Source organism: Electrona antarctica (genome assembly GCF_951216825.1).
Source record: "Electrona antarctica genome assembly, chromosome: 11".
Classification (NCBI taxonomy): Eukaryota; Metazoa; Chordata; class Actinopteri; order Myctophiformes; family Myctophidae; genus Electrona; species Electrona antarctica.
Window position 1 is genome coordinate 18,101,229 of NC_136792.1, and position 19,789 is coordinate 18,121,017.

Genomic DNA, 19,789 nt, shown 5'->3' on the forward strand with positions numbered 1-19,789 from the left:
GAGTGAGTGGTGCGTGCTTGCGTGCATGCATGCATGCATGTGTGCTTGCGTGCATGTGCATGCATGCATCTGTGAGTGCATGCATCTGTGAGTGTGTGTGTGTGTGTGTGTGTGTGTGTGTGTGTGTGTGTGTGTGTGTGTGTGTGTGTGTGTGTGTGTGTGTGTGTGTGTGTGTGTGTGTGTGTGCACGTGTGTATGTGTGCGTGCGTCCATGCATCCAATGCGTGTGTCTGTGCGTACTACTACCCAGATATTTTTCATCCAAATACTTCTCAGTGTGTTTTAACAAGGAGAGGTACTGTAGTATAGTATAGTATTAGGCCGTTAAACAAGTAAATAGGGAACTTTGTAAAGAGGATGTCCAGCCTCTCTCAGAGCAATTTCTTGCTCTCAATACCAGTGTAACTCTAGTAATTATTATTGTTTTTTTTGTTATTGTTTTGTTTTTTCAATCTTACCATATGCAATCAAATGTATTACAAAACAACCTTCACAATATCTGTCTGATATGTACATCCAAACCAATACAAATATACCGGTAATATTCAGTGGTCCAAAAGTGTGAATATTATTGAAGCTATTACAATATTTCTGTGAAGAATGTATTTAATCACAATTAACTGTATATTTTTTAAAAGCCAGACTTGAAAATAATAACACTTTAACCTTGTTATCAAGTTCTAATCATTATAGTTTTGGTTAAAAAAAGAATGAACAGCATGAATTAATTGTTTAGGGACACTAAACTGAACGGAAGGTCCCTCAAATGAAATATACAGTAGTGATGCAGATGTTGTCATGTTGAAACAGAATGTGCTCAGTGGCTATAAACAGTTGGCAGTCAACATTCAGCCCACAGGCCATTCTGGGCGGGAACCCCTTTTGGTGTTATAACCCTTCTGGACGGGAACCCCTCTTCGGGTTCTGTACAGTATGTACAGTATTCAAAAATTAAAAAAAAATAAGTTTTTCAGAAAACTTACGTCAGGATTTAGAAGGCATTTTAGAATCGGCGTCAGGCCAAAATGGGTTAAAGTCTTAGATTGCCTCTGACTCTCTGGCGACAGCCCATGACCATATGAGGGTTGGAAGTTTGGAACGTAGATCAACAGGTAAATCGGAAGCTGTGCCTTCCGGCTCAGCTCCCTCTTCACCACAACGGTATGGTACAATGCCTGCATTACTGTGGTGTGGACACCACACCAGTCCAGCTCAATTTTAGCCTCACTCGTGAACAAGTTCCATAGGTACTTGAATTACTTTGTTTGGGGAAGCAACTACTCACTCTCAAACTGGAGGGAGCAATCCACTATTTTCTGACAGATATCCATGGCCTCAGACTTGGAGATGCTGTATCTCGTCCTGACCGCTGGTTGCAAACTGCCCGCTGGAGATCATGACCTTTTGAAGCCACAGAATCAGAAAAGAGCAGAGATACAAACCGGACACTCTTCTCCCCTGGCTGCAACCTTCTGATGAAATATGAGCAGACAAAATTGAAACCGGAACAATATAAAATTGAAGCTGATAAATGTGTTCTCTGTCCTGAAAATGGTCTTTCTGTTTACTAAATAACTGGAGAGATGGAGAGAAAACCTGTTGCTGAACTAACAACAATCTCCAGGAGTCCTTGAGGGGGGTTTCAGGGTGCCCCCAGCTAAATTACTTAATAAAGCATCAAAATCTATTTAATCACTTTAACCCTATATAAATCCATTATTTGAAGATAGTCGCACAACAAGCTCAAAACGTGTCATTGTCACACATTGAGAGAACTTTTTAACAAAAAAAAACAAAACAAAAACAAAACGTACCTTGCCAGTTTATACAATAGACTACAGTCCCACTCCACAGCATTCTTTGGTTTAATTTATATTTAGTTCCATATCTAGTTCTATTTTCTGTATAGCTGTTAATGGGTCCAATTTCCAAGTTTTCTTTTGATATTTTTTTGTGGCTTTCGCCTTTATTTAATTTTTTATAGAGGGATAGGTATAGGCTGACAGGAAATGGGGAGAGAGATGGGGGGGGGGGGACATGCAGCAAAAGCCGTCGGGATCGGACCCATGGCACCCATGGCACACCACCAGACTGGATTACCAGCCAAGGTGCCCAGACGGCTACGCCAGCTGCCCGGGCTCCTATTTCTAGTTTTAACAAATTATACACATTCTGCAGACACGCACAAATGACAACTGAAACAATACATTGTTAATAGTGTAGGCATATAATGTAAAGAGACAATAAATTAATAAAACAGCATGTTGGACAAAAGGTCTGTTTAACAATAAAGATGTCTAATGTCTATTGGTAAGGAACACTTGACACTTTGGGTACAATATAGTTAAATTGACCTTCAAATATTCTGAATTGAAATAGGCATAAATATGAATAATTGAAATGTTGCTGGTTTTCCTTTGTGTTACTGTAGGGGCCTAACAAAGCTCATCTATCCCAGAGCTTGACTGCTCCAGCAGGGGAGCCATGCTGTGGAAACCCTTGTAATCCAATGATGTAGCTCTATTTGGTTATGAATGAGGCCTTTGATTTTAGACCCAGGAAGCCACTAAAGATCTGAACAGTTCTCTTTTACTACGTTACTCTACAAAGAACAGAATGGCTGAAAGAATCATTTGCATCTGTTTTGGGACATAGAGCTTCAGTTTACAATACAATACTACATTCTCTAAACAATAAATTAAAGTGAAGTGTGAAATAGTGTCACAGTCAGTTCTAAAGGCATCCCTTGCATGGCTTTTAAATATGTAATTACTAATTATTTGGTTACACCTCTTGTTTGCTCATTACAAAATGATGTGGACATATTGAATTGGTTGTGCTTTATCTTGATGAGTATTGTTATGAGGCTTGCGCTTTCATGTTTTTGACAGGTGACCCGTGTCCCGTTTTAAGGAAATCCCAACTGGTCGGTTGAAGACCAAAGTTTGGTGTTCTTGTTGGTCTCCCTTATTATTCTGACATATAGCTGCAGCACTGCAGCTATATGTCAGAATAGAGTATTCAGAAAAGAGTACTCCAGAGTTACATTAGCGCACAGGATTTTGCAGTGTGCCACAATGTTCTACAGATAGACCTTTCAGCTGATATAGGCCTAGTTAAAGGAACACATTATTTGACAAATACATTTTGGGTACATTCACTTTTGTTCTTGTTCATGATTGACTTGCAGTATCCTACTGATTAAAACGTTAAGTTTCTGAACCTTCACCAAGTTACTTTAGTGTTTTCAACCTTGTTTTTTTGTTGTTGTTGTTTTAACCTTAATTGTATGCCTAATGCAAAATGTGTACCAGTTCTGACATTAGATTCGGGGGTCAAAAAGTGGTTATTAAAAAAATAAATAATAATAGAATAACTGGGAATTGCACATTGCTAATTTGAGGTCCTCAGGCAAACTGTTCCAGAGTATTGGGGAATTGATGACATCAACACTTGGCACCATGTACTGGAGACCAACCAGACTCAGGAACAACCAGTACCATATCAGAGGACTACAGGTTACGAACTGTCCTGGGTTTGATCCCAGGCCAGTCAACTCACATAGCACTGATTGGGTAACAAAGTCATGCAGTAATGGGAGCTGATGGTAGGTGTTGTGTGCCACCTCAGCAATACATCTACCAGGGGATACAGACAATAAGGCACTCGACTCCACCCTACTTACTTAGACAGAGTTTGCTTCATGCCAGCTACTTCACCTACATAAAAACACCTTTATAGCATGAAGCCATCAGTAGATGACTTCCAGTGGAATATTTGTTTTAGCTGTATTCCACACAAACATTAAATTACCATTGACAATGAATGGAGAATTTACATCATATGTGGACGAGCAAATCGGCTGATTTTGTCCTACACAAACATTAAATTCTAATTGACAATGAATGGAGAATTTACGTCATATGTGGTAGAGCAAATCGGTATTTTTGTCCTACACAAAGATCACATTTCCATTGACGATGGAGAATGTACGTCATATGTGGACCAGCAAATCGACATGTCACGTTATGATGATGTGCGATGATAGCGCCCCTCACTTCACACGGGTGTGATTTTTGTCAGACTGATGGCCCTACCGTCGTGGGAGGTAAACGTGAACTTCTCTACCCCTAGGGTGCGATTCATACTCCTATTTTAGAGCCGAATAAAAGTCGGTTCGGCTCTGTAGAGCCTACAATGTGACGTCATTTGAGGTTCGGGGGGGCGGGTACCGTCCTAAAGTCGGCTCTTCGGTGCTACTGAACATTTCTGACGAGCCGAAATCATTTCGACACTACAGCGGTAAAATAGGAGCATGAATCGGCCCTAGGAATTGTACAAAAAGTGGTGTACCGGTATATTCAAAGCTCATCGTATCAAGGACACCAAGGTCACCACAATCTGGTCTGCCACTAATAATCAAGGTCTGCCACAATCTGTTCATGCCACTAATATGCAGGCTACTTTCCTTCAAATCAGACTGCTTTTCCTTATGTCAGATGACCTTCCTTCCTTTGTGTGAATTATGTTCTTTTTTGCATACTACTTTCCTTTGTGGATTTTTGATGGGCGCTAGCCCCTCCTATATACAGATTTTCGCCCCACAAAATGTACGCAACACAAACTTAAATGCCATTGACAATGAAGGGAAAATTTATGTCATCTTGTCCCCACACGTCTCATATTTGCCATCGACAATGAAAGGAGAAATTAGGTCAAATGTCCGCCAAATATGACGTAAATTTGTGGCAACAGGCAACAGGCATTCTGATTGGCCAGTATGAGATGATGCATGATGATGTACGATGATAAGAGCGGCCCTCACTTCACACGGGTGTGATTTCTTAATTGTGCAGACTACTTTCCCACGTGGACTATATGGTAACTAATATGTGGATTTATCCCATGTGCATTATGTCACTTGCACGTGAGACTTTTGTTTCTTTTGCACAAAGGCCTGTGTGCCACATCTGTCACTGTTCTAGTGCTGCACCTTATGTTCTCCACACCTGCTGCTATGTTTAACCTCACCTTATTGCTGCGCCCATGTCTCCTCATGTACATGTCTGCTACTATTTATACGAATAGTATATAGCTTTTGACATTTGTACCAGTTTCTATCTACCCTGTGCTTTTGCAAATGATGGGGACTCTGAGGTCGACATGAGGATCGAGCTGGCACACAGGGATGGGAGAGAGGGGACAGAAAGTGGATAATACAGGGTGAATACCGCCGTGTGTTTAGCAGTCTCAGAAGAATGGATACTACATCAACTCCAGCTGAGGCCTAAGGGGTTAATGGATAAGACTTCCCAGCAGGGATCAAGGGTCAGGAGGCCACTCTCGGCCAGGGCTAATTGGTCACTGCAAACAGACTTTATGTCAACCTTACACAGAGAAATACATACACATGTATGGAGCAGCTTAGAGGAGTCTTCAATCAAGACCCTTGATCTAGATTATCTGTGCTGTCCCTGTACAGTCGTGAGATCAGTCAGACCACAGCTGTAACAATCACTCTCCATCACCGTACATCGCCAACAGTGCCACCCTCAGTGACAGCTAAGTTGCATGGCAAAAAGATATAGGTTGCCTTTTATCATATAGGTTGATATTTTCGTTCTATAGAGGGTATGCACGTGACATCATCATCAAACCCGGAAGTTATGCAGGAATGCCTACTGAGTGGCAAAAAAATACTTTCTGGCCTTGACAGCCCATGCATCCAAACAGAAAAGTCCTATCTGATTTCATTAAACAACATTAAACGATGTTAAACTCACTTTGCCTGTTGCTTTGCCACTCGATTTGCCACTCTATGTGCCATTCACTTTAAGCATGCGCATACTCTCTATTGAAGAAATTGGCATTTGGGTCCATCTGTTCTGCATTTACAATTATTTTTAAATAAATTGCTTTTGGCAAACATTTGTGGTTTTGAAAATGAAATTTGTCGTGTCAACATATCTGTTTTTTGCCATTTTATACGCTTTATTTCAGATCAGGTCAATGTAGAGAGACAGGAAACCATGGAAAACATGTGATATAACGTGAGGTCAGATTTGAACCAGCGTTCTCACGCTCACAATGAGCATATGGTCTGAGACAATAACAAAGCTTAATTGAGTAGAATAATACCTTTTTCCCATTTAGATTTCTTGCCGTTTTATGCTGGAGAGGAATCATACAGCATAAAGCAGGAATAACCCACTGGGTTAGTGGGTTTAAACTATTATAGTAAAGTACATTTTAAGATTCAAGACAGCGTTCTTGTCCAGCTCCACATAATTATGCATGTATAGTTATTATTTTATTTTTACTGGCCTGGGTTGGAATTAGGCACAATTTGTATCCCAGGCTGAAAATGTTTAAACACCCATGGCACATGGAATCCTGACAGATTGATGTTGTCATTCTGATGCCGTCACAGACTTGGTGCTGGAGGGCTTAATGATTTATGAGGAATAGAGGGATGTCCAGAATGGGACCCGAGTTAATGTTCACCTTTCTCACTGTCCCTCCTCTGAGGTCCACCCATAGCTAAAGCCCAGATCCAAACATCGGGGGACGTGACTGACTCGGCTGGCCTCCAGCTAAACCCTGTGTGCCCAGCAGGGTGGTAACCCACGCTCTGCTCTTTAAAGGCCTCTGAATGGATTCAAAGAACTGTGGAGTACAGGAGGGACAAGGAGACTGATGGCTCTAATCATCTTTCATGATTATCAATAGAACCAATCAACACTATCAAAAAAATACTGTAAATTCAGTCTTCATGCACTCTCACTAGCAAAAGTGCATGGACAACAGATGTAATTACAGATAATGCCTTGAAGGATTCTGCATAGCTGAGAGTGTAACTGTTCTTACTCACATGTGCCACTCTGTTACTGATTGTCACTGTATAAAACTATTAACTAGTAGCCTACTTGACAGTAACTTGAGGAATAGCTACGGACATTGTAGCCTACATGAAGTGGCAGATTGAAGCACGCATTACGATTTAAAACAAAGAGGGTAAAATTGTGGTGTGAACTTGTGTGTCATTTTAAAGTATTGGCCTTTCTGGTACTTGCATTGCCTTCTGTATCATGGATATGAACCCAGATTTCTGTTGAATAGACAGAATATATAGAAAGGATTGAGGACAAACTAGGTGACGGATGGCAAAGTGCTCTGTCTTCTGGTGTCTTACGCTACCCTCATTAAGCTGTAAATCTTTCACAAGAACACCCAGTAAAACAATAGCAGAAGGCCGCATTCTTGTAAGTCCACCTTGTCATTGGTGTAACAATGGGAAGCTCAATCACTATGCACTTTCTGTCCGGTTGTACAATAGACATAATCCCTAAAGCAGCCAGTAAAAATGTTGGACAAATCATTAAGGATAAGTGTAAGTGCCATTAATTACAGCAAGTAATAAGGATATAACATGAAGCTCATTGTCAACCGAAGCTCAGACAAATTGATTGAACAAGATAAAGAGTAAAAACTGTGCAGAAATACAAATGATGGACAAGGTGCATATAACAAAGATGAAAGTCTCCCTGTTTGACATGACTGTTGCCATTCTCTTGCTACTGTGCAACAGTGCATAAAACTTCCAACACCTGCTGTTACAATAAGAAAGAAACTGAGACAATGTAGTATTATGTATTTTGACACATCTTAAAAATGCTTAAATGCAATAAATAATTAAAATAAAGCAATTTAGTTATAAATACACCAAAAGCAATAGAACACTAGGACACACCACATTGTTTCCCAACCTTATCATTGTATCTTTGTTGAACAAAATAAACATCACTACAGTTAACCGTTATGCAAATTTAGTCACTTAAGAACTAAAGTTTTTAAACATTCAGGTTAAAATGATAGTGTTTAACCTTAAAGGAGAACTTAACAACCCAACCCCACTTTTCTTCATAACTGGTCCTATCTCTAACCCTAACCTAAACATAACCGCAAGCATGGAGCAACGCATGTTCGCCAACCTTAATCAGGTCGCCAACCTTAATGCATGTTCGCCAACATTAATGCATGTTCACCAAACTTAAAGGACCACTTCACCACTTTCAACTTATCTTGATATAATAGGTCCTCTCTAATAATCATGATAAAATGGCACAATTGTTTTTCTACTCAGTCTGTGTCTCATAGGAGGGCTGTGGGCAGTTCAGAAACTCGTCCCCCAGTGAAATCATCGTTAGACCGATTTTTTTTAAACAATATTTTTTTTACAAAAATGTTTAGATTTGTATTACCGTGAGAACGATGGCTTCCATTTTCGCATTGCAACTTTTCAGGACTAGAAAGCCTGCAGTTTCTATTAGCTTGGATTCCCCATCGATGATGTCACTGGTGGACGGGTTTCTCAACTCCCCACAGCCCTCCTATGAGACACAGACTGAGTAGAAAAAAATGGTGCCATTTTATCATGATTATTAGTGAGGATATATTTGAAAAGTGGTGAAGTGGTCCTTTAATCATGCATGGTGGAACTAACGAGAGGTCAAACCATGGGGCAGTCACCCCATTGGTGTCTACTTGCTCTGCATCTCAGAGGTGGGTGGGCGATGGACAGTCATCTCAGAGGTGGGCGATGGACAGTCATCTCAGAGGTGGGCGATGGACAGTCATCTCAGAGGTGGGCGATGGACAGTCATCTCAGAGGTGGGCGATGGACAGCATCTCAGAGGTGGGCGATGGACAGCATCTCAGAGGTGGGCGATGGACAGTCATCTCAGAGGTGGGCGATGGACAGCATCTCAGAGGTGGGCGATGGACAGTCATCTCAGAGGTGGGCGATGGACAGTCATCTCAGAGGTGGGCGATGGACAGTCATCTCAGAGGTGGGCGATGGACAGTCATCTCAGAGGTGGGCGATGGACAGTCATCTCAGACGTGGGTGGGCGATGGACAGCATCTCAGAGGTGGGCGATGGACAGTCATCTCAGAGGTGGGCGATGGACAGTCATCTCAGAGGTGGGCGATGGACAGTCATCTCAGAGGTGGGCGATGGACAGTCATCTCAGAGGTGGGTGATGGACAGTCATCTCAGAGGTGGGCGATGGACAGCATCTCAGAGGTGGGCGGGTGATGGACAGTCATCTCAGAGGTGGGCGGGCGATGGACAGTCATCTCAGAGGTGGGCGATGGACAGTCATCTCAGAGGTGGGCGATGGACAGTCATCTCAGAGGTGGGCGATGGACAGCATCTCAGAGGTGGGCGATGGACAGTCATCTCAGAGGTGGGTGGGCGATGGACAGTCATCTCAGAGGTGGGCGATGGACAGTCATCCCAGAGGAGGGCGATGGACAGTCATCTCAGAGGTGGGCGATGGACAGTCATCTCAGAGGTGGGCGATGGACAGCATCTCAGAGGTGGGCGATGGACAGCATCTCAGAGGTGGGCGATGGACAGCATCTCAGAGGTGGGCGATGGACAGTGGTAATTCCATGATCAGTGGTAATTTCTAACAAGATTCCAAACTTTTAATTTGATTTAATGATACAACAACAATGGTTTCTATTTCTGTTTAAAAAAAATAAGACTTTAGCTTTAGCTTGGGTATCCCCAATGATGATATCATTGGTAATGGCATAGGCAGGTTTCTGAACTTTCCACAGCCCAGCCATCTCTGATAATAAGATAATGTTCAAAATGGGTGGAGTGCTCCTTTAATATTCACTCAGGTTTCCACAAATATTATTATCATCTAATAAAGCCATTAAAAGTTTTTAATGGCAATATACTATGTCAAAACCATTTTGACATCGTATATTGTATATTGTTTAGGGTGTAGGCTATTAATCAACATCACAACTTTTTGTCAGTTCATTTGTAGGCCTATTGATGCTGAATCTGATCAATGTTCAGTTCAGTTCAGCAATACAATCTCAATCGTAAGCAGTGCGAACTATGAATGAATGAATGAATGAATGAATGAATGAATGAATGAAACGAACCCTCAATGTATCTTTAGATGTATCTGCGTTGAGCTATGCTTTGGACCGATGCCTAAGCTCTATGCATGCCTTGGGCTTGGACTCTTCCTTCAACAACATCTACATCTAGTGGCAGAGAAAGCACATTGCAGCTATCCGGAAGAGTCCATTGATTCGTCGTCACTGCTGACGACATCTTTCTCGCAGTGACTGCTGTGCTATTATTATCATTTATCAAGATGGCGCTGCGGCCAGGATCTGGAGGAGGCAGCAGGTATTTTAACCCTTTTCCAATTGAAGTGTACCCGAGACAAAATGTGTTGTGTTCGCGAAATAGGTTTCTGTGACACACACATACACGGTGTGTGGCCAGAACTAACTATAGATACTATATAAGGGCTGCTTTTGTTGTCGAGACAGAGTGATGATGAGATGGCTGGATCTCTGGATGTCAGGTGTCAATGCTAGCTGGGTAGCTGTAGTTAGCTGATTCAACTACTAGTAATAGGGGAAGTAGAAAGGGCAGTCATTCTGTACTCTCGTATCCACTGTAGCTACAACTATAACGTGGTGTTTTATAAATCCGAATAGTAGTGTAACAACGAGTGTTAATTTGCTGCTAAGGCTACTTTCTGGAATATGCAGAGGAGAGCAGTTTGGTCAATGTGAAGCAAACAATAATACAGGCCTGGACCTATGGTGATGTCAGACTGTGAATATAGCTTTTATGTGCATATGCTCATGTGATATTTTAAAATAAATAGTGTAAATAGGTTAACATATTCCAGTCTCCTACACACAATACATACAGTAGTCAGGTACAGTTACTGTATCATACTGCCTTCAAGCTTCCACTGCCCCTGCCATAAAGCATGAAGCATTCTTAGGCCTGTTCTGTCTGACCAGTTCTGCAATTATTGATTCTTTAGTGAACGGGTTCAGTCACATTATCCCGGTCATTACAGGACATCTACCTATCGAGCCTGTCTGCAGAGAGCAGTAGTGAGCTTTTAGAAGGCTCTGTCTCTGACATTATCCTGGTGTACAGACAGAGAAGATTGAAAATGCCAGCTTCATGATTCTTTAATAAGCTGAGCTATAACATAGGCTGAGTAGGTTGAATAATGAATATGTGAGTCTCTGCACCTACCAGGTGATACTGATACTACAGTTAGTTGAAACCAAAGAACCCAAAGACTGTAGATAAGGCCAGAGAGACAGGCAGGGGAGTAAGTAAACCATTTTCTTATGTGCACTTCACTTGCAAACCTCATGTGCTAGTCCTAGCTGTTGATGTCTGATTGTAAAATCAGTTTGTTGTAATATGCTGAAATTGTCTGGGAAGATGTAATTACTTTGTGTTCTGTAATAGATATTGAATTAGCTATTGTTGTTAAGGTTTGTACATTTACCTCTCCCCTTCCATCTGTTGAATTGTTCACCTGATAAACACATAATGTGGCTCCTTGCCGTCTGAATTATGACTCCAGTAGTTATTGTTGAATCTGTTATTTGTTTTCTTTTGATTATTCAATTAATCTATACTATTAATTTTAGACCCCAAGATGAAAAGAACGTAATAAAGTGCAATATTATCATAGTTGGGTCATTTCTGACTGTGGAGAGCATCACATGCCCATCACAAGTTATCTGAACCTTAAGAAGTTATAATCTGAAACCTGTTATTTATTATTTTTTGCCGATGGGTTCCCAGTTTGGGCAAATAGTGATAATGCCAAATTAATGTAGATCTGCTATTTTCCCAATTTCTGACCCCCTAAAAAGTGAAAACATTAGAGGATTTGCCCAAAATATGGATGCCAGGGTTACTGTGGTTAAAGGGGAAACTCTGCAAATGTGAGGACATGAAAATCTGCCCAGCAGTCTGTTGTCACCCAGCCAGGTGAGGTTGCTTCTCGCCCTCCGGCGTCTTACTGGTATATTTCAGATTAAATAAATATAATACCTAAATCTGACATAATTTACACATCGTACCTGCGTTGCATTTTAAAAAAAATCCCATAGACTTTTTTTACATCACGTCAAATAAACTAATGATCCCGGCAGTTTGACTCATGGGTATGATATGAAGCATCAACTGATGGCGCGAAAACTGCAGAATTAGTTAAAGTTTCGCCAGAAAAAGACTATCAAATATGACTATCGTAAACGATACAGATGTTTATTGTGACCGTTTGTTATTTTTGCTCTGTCATATGATATTAATGATCTGCCACACCTGTCTGACAGTGCAATGGTCTGCCTCGTAGTTTCCACTTTCCACAGCTGCCTGTTATCACTGCTGATCACTTTCCATGTAGGCCTGCTAGCTAATCCTTGGCCTGTTATTCAGTGCAGAACGGTTAGCACGGTTGTCCTATGAAAAGCATTTTAAGCTGCAAATCTTAGCGTGAGCAGATGTGAGGCAGAATCAAGTTGAGCCCCATCACTGACGATAAAGCCATTGGCCCAGATTGATGTTGTACTTGTGTTGAGTGTTTTGTTTACTCTTTTCTCAAATGCTCATTGCTGTAATAGCTGTGCTGCTGTGTCCCTTGCATCAAAGCCATCATTCTGTGATTGCTGCTATTGGAATTTTCTATACTTATCAGAGATCAATTTTTGACCTGCAGAAACCTTCTTCGTGGCTGTAGAGACTACACATGCTGTTAGATGTGGTTACACACCGGCATTCATAATAGTTAAAAATCCCACTGCAGTGCAAAAACTATACAGATTTTCATTCAACTTGACTACTATATATATATATATATATATATATATATATATATATATATATATATATATATATATATATATACTAAAGTGCTATATAAATGGTATGTATTATTATGATTATTATTAGACAATGTACTATAGAGCAACGTCTCTACAGAGACAGAGTGGCATTCACTTTCAGATGAACCGCCATTCCGACTGTGGCTTCCACGTGCGGTTAGGGTTAAGTTTAGGCGGGGTTAGGGAGGGTTAGGGACAGGGTTAGTAATGTGGTGAGTCATTCCGAGTCACCGCATTACTAACCCTGTCCCTAACCCACCTATTCCGACACAGCCATTTCGGCTGTGTCGGAATAGGTGGCTTCGGAATGCCGGTGTCAACAATCACATAATATCCGTTACCTAAAGGCTTTTGTAGCCTAGCTGTTCTGAACCAGTCTAGGGGCCTGAGACATAACATGAATTAATGACGCTCCTGTCTTCCCCAACCCCCAAGCAGCCACTCCCAACAACGGGTAAAAAGTACAAAATAAATGATATATTTATTAACAGAATAGAAATAACAAGTGTAGCGTAGTAAGTACTTTCATAAATATAAAATGGGTAACAAGGTATAATAATGTAATATGTGTATGGGTTAAGGGCAAATTAGAACAAATGAGATAATCAAAAAAAGTGAAACAAAAATAATTTCTGACCTAACAAAAATAATCAAATACAATTTCTTATCTCCTTACCATAAACAATACCCATAAGAACCAACAAAACAAACTCAATATCACTTGACGGAACAGCAAAGTAAATAAACTCATAAATAACAGAATAATATAGAGAACTTCAATCATCATCAGCCACTCTGAATGGCTGCAGCGCTCATGAACGCTCCCCACCAATCACTGGCTGTCTGGAAGTGTCCCCTCCAATCACTGGCTGGTCACACCCACATTCTCGGTCTGTCTATATCTGGCACACCACTCCATTCCAGGACCAAATCATCATACATAACAAATAACAAATAATACGACCACAGTCGTAACACTAGCTCTGGTGAGGAGTGAGGACAAAGACAGACATGTCTGAGTTACAGAGCCAAAGTCTCTGTTTTCCCCCTCCTGTCCTGTCCTGTCTCACAGTCAGAGGAAGGTTACACTATAGAGATGCATTGCATGCTGTTGGATGTTTTTCTTTTATGGCGCTTGTGTGCTGATCAATAAAGGCTGTCCTGAGTCCTGAACTACAGCAAAGCTATATTGGAATTGGATCAATTTATCTTTTACCCACTTGTGGTGTTCAATTAATTGATGTGGTCCCTGGAAAGCAGCAAGCTAGGAAGATAACATCTGCCTTGCATTCCTGAGAAGTCTGGCACAACCCAGAAGTGGGATAGAGGACTGAAAATAAACGGAACAGTTAAAGTCACACCTAAAAGTGTGTTTGTTATTCTAGTCACTTTAATAGAATAGAACAGAACAACAGTGATAAAGAGTGAACACAACAAGTGCTCAGTTCCTTTTACCACCAATACAAATTTGATTAACTCATTCTCTGCCACGGTTGCGGTCAGTCATAGTCTGTTCCCTGAATCCCTGCCGAGGATTTCAGCCGGACGTTTTAATTTAAATTAGAGATGCTCCGATCAATCGGCGTCCGATCACGATCGCTCGATAATGCCTCTATCGGATCGGAGTTCTCAAAATAAATCAAATCCGATCGATTAATGTCCTGATTGTCACGTATCCAACAAACTTTAAACTGAGCAGTTTGGACCTCCCGTTCCAGAGATAACGGCCAAAACGTCTTGAAAACGTCTTTAGTTTAATGTGGGCTAGTGGTGTTTTTTTCTCTCTAGAGAGGCTGCTGCACCACCACATACAGCAGCACCACCACCATGAAATATCTGGGTGACGCAGTGTTGACAAACGTGCCTCTGTTTAACGTCATCAAAGCCCCCTTTGCAATGCACTCCCTTCCCAGACCCCTTGTTAGGACGTTTACTGCAGTGGAGTGCCTTTCATTTACATTTCACAAAAGTTTTGCTCGTGTCGTACGTTCCAGTCCAAGAAAGCGCTTGAGAAACCTGTGCAAAGCAAGCTGTTAATTTTGCATCGCATTGTAAACAGCTGTGCCTCGTTATAGCCACACAAGTGTCATCGTATGTTTAGTTTTACTACCATTCTAAGAGCCTGCTCAGGGACTACAGATGTAAATTAGCTTATGGCTAACTCTGGCACATTTACATGGAAGTGAAAACTGAAATGTTGATTAATGAGCATTGTCCTCAAATAAAGAAATAAGTTTCTAACTATCACAGTCGCGATACAAGGACAAAGTTTGAGCCACAAACACATTGCTCTCCCTCTTCTCCTTTTGCATAAATTAGATGCCTATTCATGATTCTGCTTATAGAGAATGTTTTATGGAAACAGTTGTTTGTGTTGAATGTGCTAATTGCACAGAATTATTCAAAAGAGAGAAAATGGGCAAGCCATAAAAGAATGCTCATTGCACTTTTCATACGTCATGTGGTGTGGAAATAAGGTAAATTAAAAAAAAGTAACATTAATGTTGTCATTTTATCAACCGGCCCCTGGCCCCTTGCCATTTTCATAATGTGGCCCACATGTTCAGCTATTTGAGTATCCCTGGTTTACTGTGTCAGAAAAGGACACCAAACTCGCAGTTTGCAAGGTGTGTGTGATTTCACGACGCTGTGATCGGTATCGGCAATATCTGTATCGGCAGATACTGCTTCCAGTGATCGGTGATCGGCCCCAAAAAACCTGATCGGAGCATCTCTAATTGAAATTCACCCCGGTGAACCGGAAGTAGTTATCGGCCATTATGGATCTGCCGCTGGATACTTTTACTTTCCTCGGAAGCATTAATATTGTAACCGCGGGGTATCGCAGATTCTTTTAACATCGATGTCCGTCCTGTATAATCACCTCAATCACTACAATCTGAGCTTCAATTTCAAGAAAAACGCTGCTAAAGATTGCGCTTAAAAATAATGGAAGTGGATGGCGGTGAAATGTTTATTGACTGACCACAGCGGAAGCAAGCGTTGCCTAGTGACGGGGAAGCTATTTGTACGGTAAATCTAAAAGAGGCTATTCTGGATGAAATGACCCCCAAAAGACATCAAAGATGGCAACGGCAGAAATTGCTATTGGGGAAAATAGGACATCAGCGGCAGGGAATGGAGTCTTAACGCAGTACAGGAAACTAAGTTACAGTCCAACTGCAGGAAGCAAAACATTTTTTACAGGTTCAAATGACCATTATTAGGACCAGTGGTTCCTAGCTTTCTTTTCTCGGAGCAGCACAAATGCTGAGAGACCCCCATGCCCTAACCCTACTTATTGTAGGATACAGTCATCATAATGTGTTACATTGCAAGGTGTTGTGAGCTTATAGATCAGCTATTGTTTTCTTTAGTCCCCAACACCAGGGGGGCCTGGACCCCAGGTTGAGAAACACCTTGACCCATTTAGACCTGGCGATAGATTCTACAACAGTTTTCAGAAAAATCTATTTCTATGTTAGTGGTGCTCAACCTTTTTCATGTCAAGGACCGCCAGAAATATCTGTAATTGGTTGCCGACCCCCATCTTAAAATATGTTGTCCAGGGACCCCCCAGAAGCAACGATTTGAGTTAAAAACGTTCACTCTGAAAGAATATCTATTCAAAGACTTTTGCCACATTTTGACGATTTAAAAAAAATAGCAGATCTACAAGCTCACTCGGTGCCGTGCTATGAGCTTGTAGCTTGTAATAGCTAAAGTATAACATAATGCTTAAAACACCAGAAGGGGTTCCGTCCTGAATGGGTTAATAAAGTGTATATGGGCCGGCTGACACCAATGTCTTTGAGTGGTACATTATGACAAAGTGCCAATCTTAATCTAAAGGTGTTTGCACACTGGTGCGTTTTTTCGGGCTGAATATCCAAGTGTATTTCGGAGGACGTTAAAAGAAATCAACCTCACTTTGTCAATCGGGGTCTAGTGCGTGGGGTCTAGTGTGGTGTTGGTGACGGGCTGACAGCTAGTAATAGCCTACTTACATTCATTTTTTCCCCTTTTTTTCTAAAACATATGTTTATTGATTTTTCTTTACAACATAGTATTTTCAAAGCAATTATTCACATATATTGTTCCCCCCACAACCACATGGCAGCACAAATACTAAACAAAATCTTCAAAGAAACATCAGGAAATACAAAGCAAATAAAAAAAAACACGCCTACTTACATAATAATCCTCAACACACCAGTGTGCAACCACCTTAATACAAGCAAATGTTGATTAATAATTTACTGCTAATTAAGTCTCTTGTGTGAGTGAGAGAATATGGCTCTTAGCTATAGCTAAGCATAACATTTCTGAAAGTTCCGGTGTTTGGGAGGGACATGATGTTGTTTTCTCTGGAGCATGATGAAGCTACAGCAAAGCCTTCATCTGACTGAAGTCATATACTGGAGACTTAGTTTTGAAGGTAATGTAGGTCATACAGTAATAACCCATATTTTTCTTCCTTCCCTTTTTAGTTTTATGTTTCCTGTTGGAGGGGGCTTGGGACCGCCACAAGGTGAGTCATTCGACTATCAACATGACTTGTTTGTACTCTCCAAGGCTTTTAGCTGCTCCTTTACAAATATAGTCCATTTTCCTCATCTGAAGCAGTGCTGGTATACCATAATTATTCCCTGCACGACATGCTCACATTTAGGCTATACGCCCGCGCGTGTGCTGGTCAATGGATTAAATGATTAGCAGACAGTATAACTATACTCCTTTTTCCAAAACTTCGGCACGGCATACTACTACGTACGTATATACCGTATAACGGTAGAACACACCACTGATCTAAAGGGAAGAACTACACTTTAGTAACTGTAAAACGGCCTCTAGAGTGAATAGCCCACTGATTGAGCAGATGTAATGTAGTTGTTTGGCTATGAACTATTGATTATGTGTTAGGACTAAGGAGGACCAGCCATTTTTGTGTGTGGGTTAAAATCCCATTTAGTCTCCGAGTATAAAATGCTCTTACTTAATACTTACTCAATACAATAAACCTGTGGAATTATAACCATAATTACACTGTGATCTTTATTTATGCCAGTATATTCTCTTTTTATTTAATTCCTTTTACGTTTTGAAATGTGTTTTTATGCCTTATGTAAAGCACTTTGAATTGCCTTTGTGTAAGGAGTACAATACACAAAACGTTTCCTTAACACTTTCGGGGCCTTAGATTAATCTATCTAGGCTGCCAGGATTGATCTATTACCTTTGGAGCATACGCCAAAGTATTTGCAGCTTTGATCGACGAAATTCCGGCTGTTTCGTCATCATAACGCGATGGCCTCGTCACCAGGTCCGCCACAAATCCGCTCTTTCTTTTTAATTATAAAAAAACGGCAAATTAAACACATTAAACAAATAGTGGGTTTAGCAAATTACGCAGCACCGACACATGGATTAAATATATATATAAAATTAAGCCATTAGGCATAAGTACTCGTTAACAATAAATGCAACACATTTGAGCCTCTGCCCAGATTTGTGCATTGCTTTGCTGTGAGGCTCTTTGGCATCACTTAGCCATCAATGCTCTGAACTGCTTGTTCGGTTTATAATAATACCTCATTATTATAAACCTCATTAGTATAAGCTCAGACCACAAAAAGGCAACAACTAATTGTGACTATTGTGAAGTGTCTTTCAGGGGTTATTTACGTGCTCCCTTTGGCAATGTCATTCATTGAGACAAATCATTTAGAAAGTGTGCAGCCTCCTAGACAAGCCATTTATTCAGCCTGGTTGAGACCTAATCTGGTGAATCATCCGGAGGCTCCCATAGGAGAGTGCTGCTCAGCTCTGATTGTCATCTAGATTTTTCCGCCTTTTCCCCTTGACTCCTCTTCTTTTGCTCAGAGTTGTGACTATAGTCACCATAACAATTGATCCGCCTGTCGCTGAGCCCCTGTCAACTCCGAGCTGTCCAGGAAACCTCCATGCATAATGTTTCACTGCGGACTCCTGAAACCAAACGATTCTATCCCAAGTCCAAGTGACTGTGTTGTGCGCACTATATGTCTGTGCTTGCATTGGAGAGCTTACCATAATTCTACTTCTTCAGATCTTCCGTGGCATTCAATACAGCATTCAATATGAGCAAATGTCTGTCCGAAGTTTAGTGCAGAATTGCAGATGTGTGCATTTGTTTATTTTTCCCTCAGGCATGGTGCCCATGCAGCAACAGCAACAACAACAACAGCAACAGGGATATCCTATGGTCCAGGTTATGCAGCCCAACATGCAAGGGATGATGGGAATGAACTTTGGGGGACAGATGCCCCCTGCTTCCATGCCAATGCAGGTGAGGGCATTTGTCATTGGTGTGAAATGTACATGTTTCTGAAGTTGAATCTAATACCATGCATATAGACTGCATAGTATCATGCCTGCTCCATCAATTTTGGATAAGTTCATGTTGGACAAGTTGCAAAGAGGGTTAACTAACTGGTAAGTGAGCTGTTGATATGGCGTGAAATGCTGCGTTGTAATCTATTTGTTTTGTTTTGTAAACATTTCGAATTCTCTGCCAGTTAAGTAAATCTCTTTATTCAGTGTCAGTTTTTAATTATTTGTAATGATATGAATATAATTCAAAGACCCCCCCCCCCCTATCAATAAACCCTGCCCTACCATTATTATCAAAGGTGAAATAAACAAAGTAATATGTAATGTTACTCCAAGTCGCATACGATATCTGGCGCGATAGAATTAATAGAATCATGTAGCCTCATTGTTTTAATATATTGTACTGTATGCATGTTTTGGACAATCTAATAAGATTGTCCTGTAGTGTGTGGTGTGATGCTGCTACCAGATTTCCAAATCATTAAAGATTTAAATTTTAACTATGTTTTTAAATGCGTAGCTTTCCTGCTGCCTTGATATCTCAATATTAACCCATTTTGACCTGAGATCAGATTCTAAAAATGTCGATTTCGATTTTCGATTTTTCAAAAATAGCAGACCTACAAGCTCGTAGCGCGCCACTCGGTGGCGCGCTATGTGCTTGTAGATCTGC

General features: G+C 41.0%; 1 protein-coding gene across 8 annotated transcripts in view; it reads left to right on the forward strand.

Moving 5' to 3' along the window:
- Positions 1-10,095: 10,095 nt before the first annotated feature.
- Positions 10,096-19,789, forward strand: part of synrg (synergin, gamma) — a 42,993-nt gene continuing 33,299 nt past the window's right edge. For 4 of the 8 annotated variants that reach the window (XM_079515145.1, XM_079515146.1, XM_079515148.1 and 1 more), the window contains exons 1-3: positions 10,096-10,219; positions 17,235-17,275; positions 18,933-19,072. In XM_079515145.1, the coding sequence (XP_079371271.1) occupies positions 10,185-10,219; positions 17,235-17,275; positions 18,933-19,072 (216 nt within the window). In that variant the 5' untranslated portion in view covers positions 10,096-10,184. The remainder of the gene's footprint in view (positions 10,220-17,234; positions 17,276-18,932; positions 19,073-19,789) is intronic. The other 4 variants (XM_079515149.1, XM_079515150.1, XM_079515151.1 and 1 more) reach the window with 1 other exon arrangement.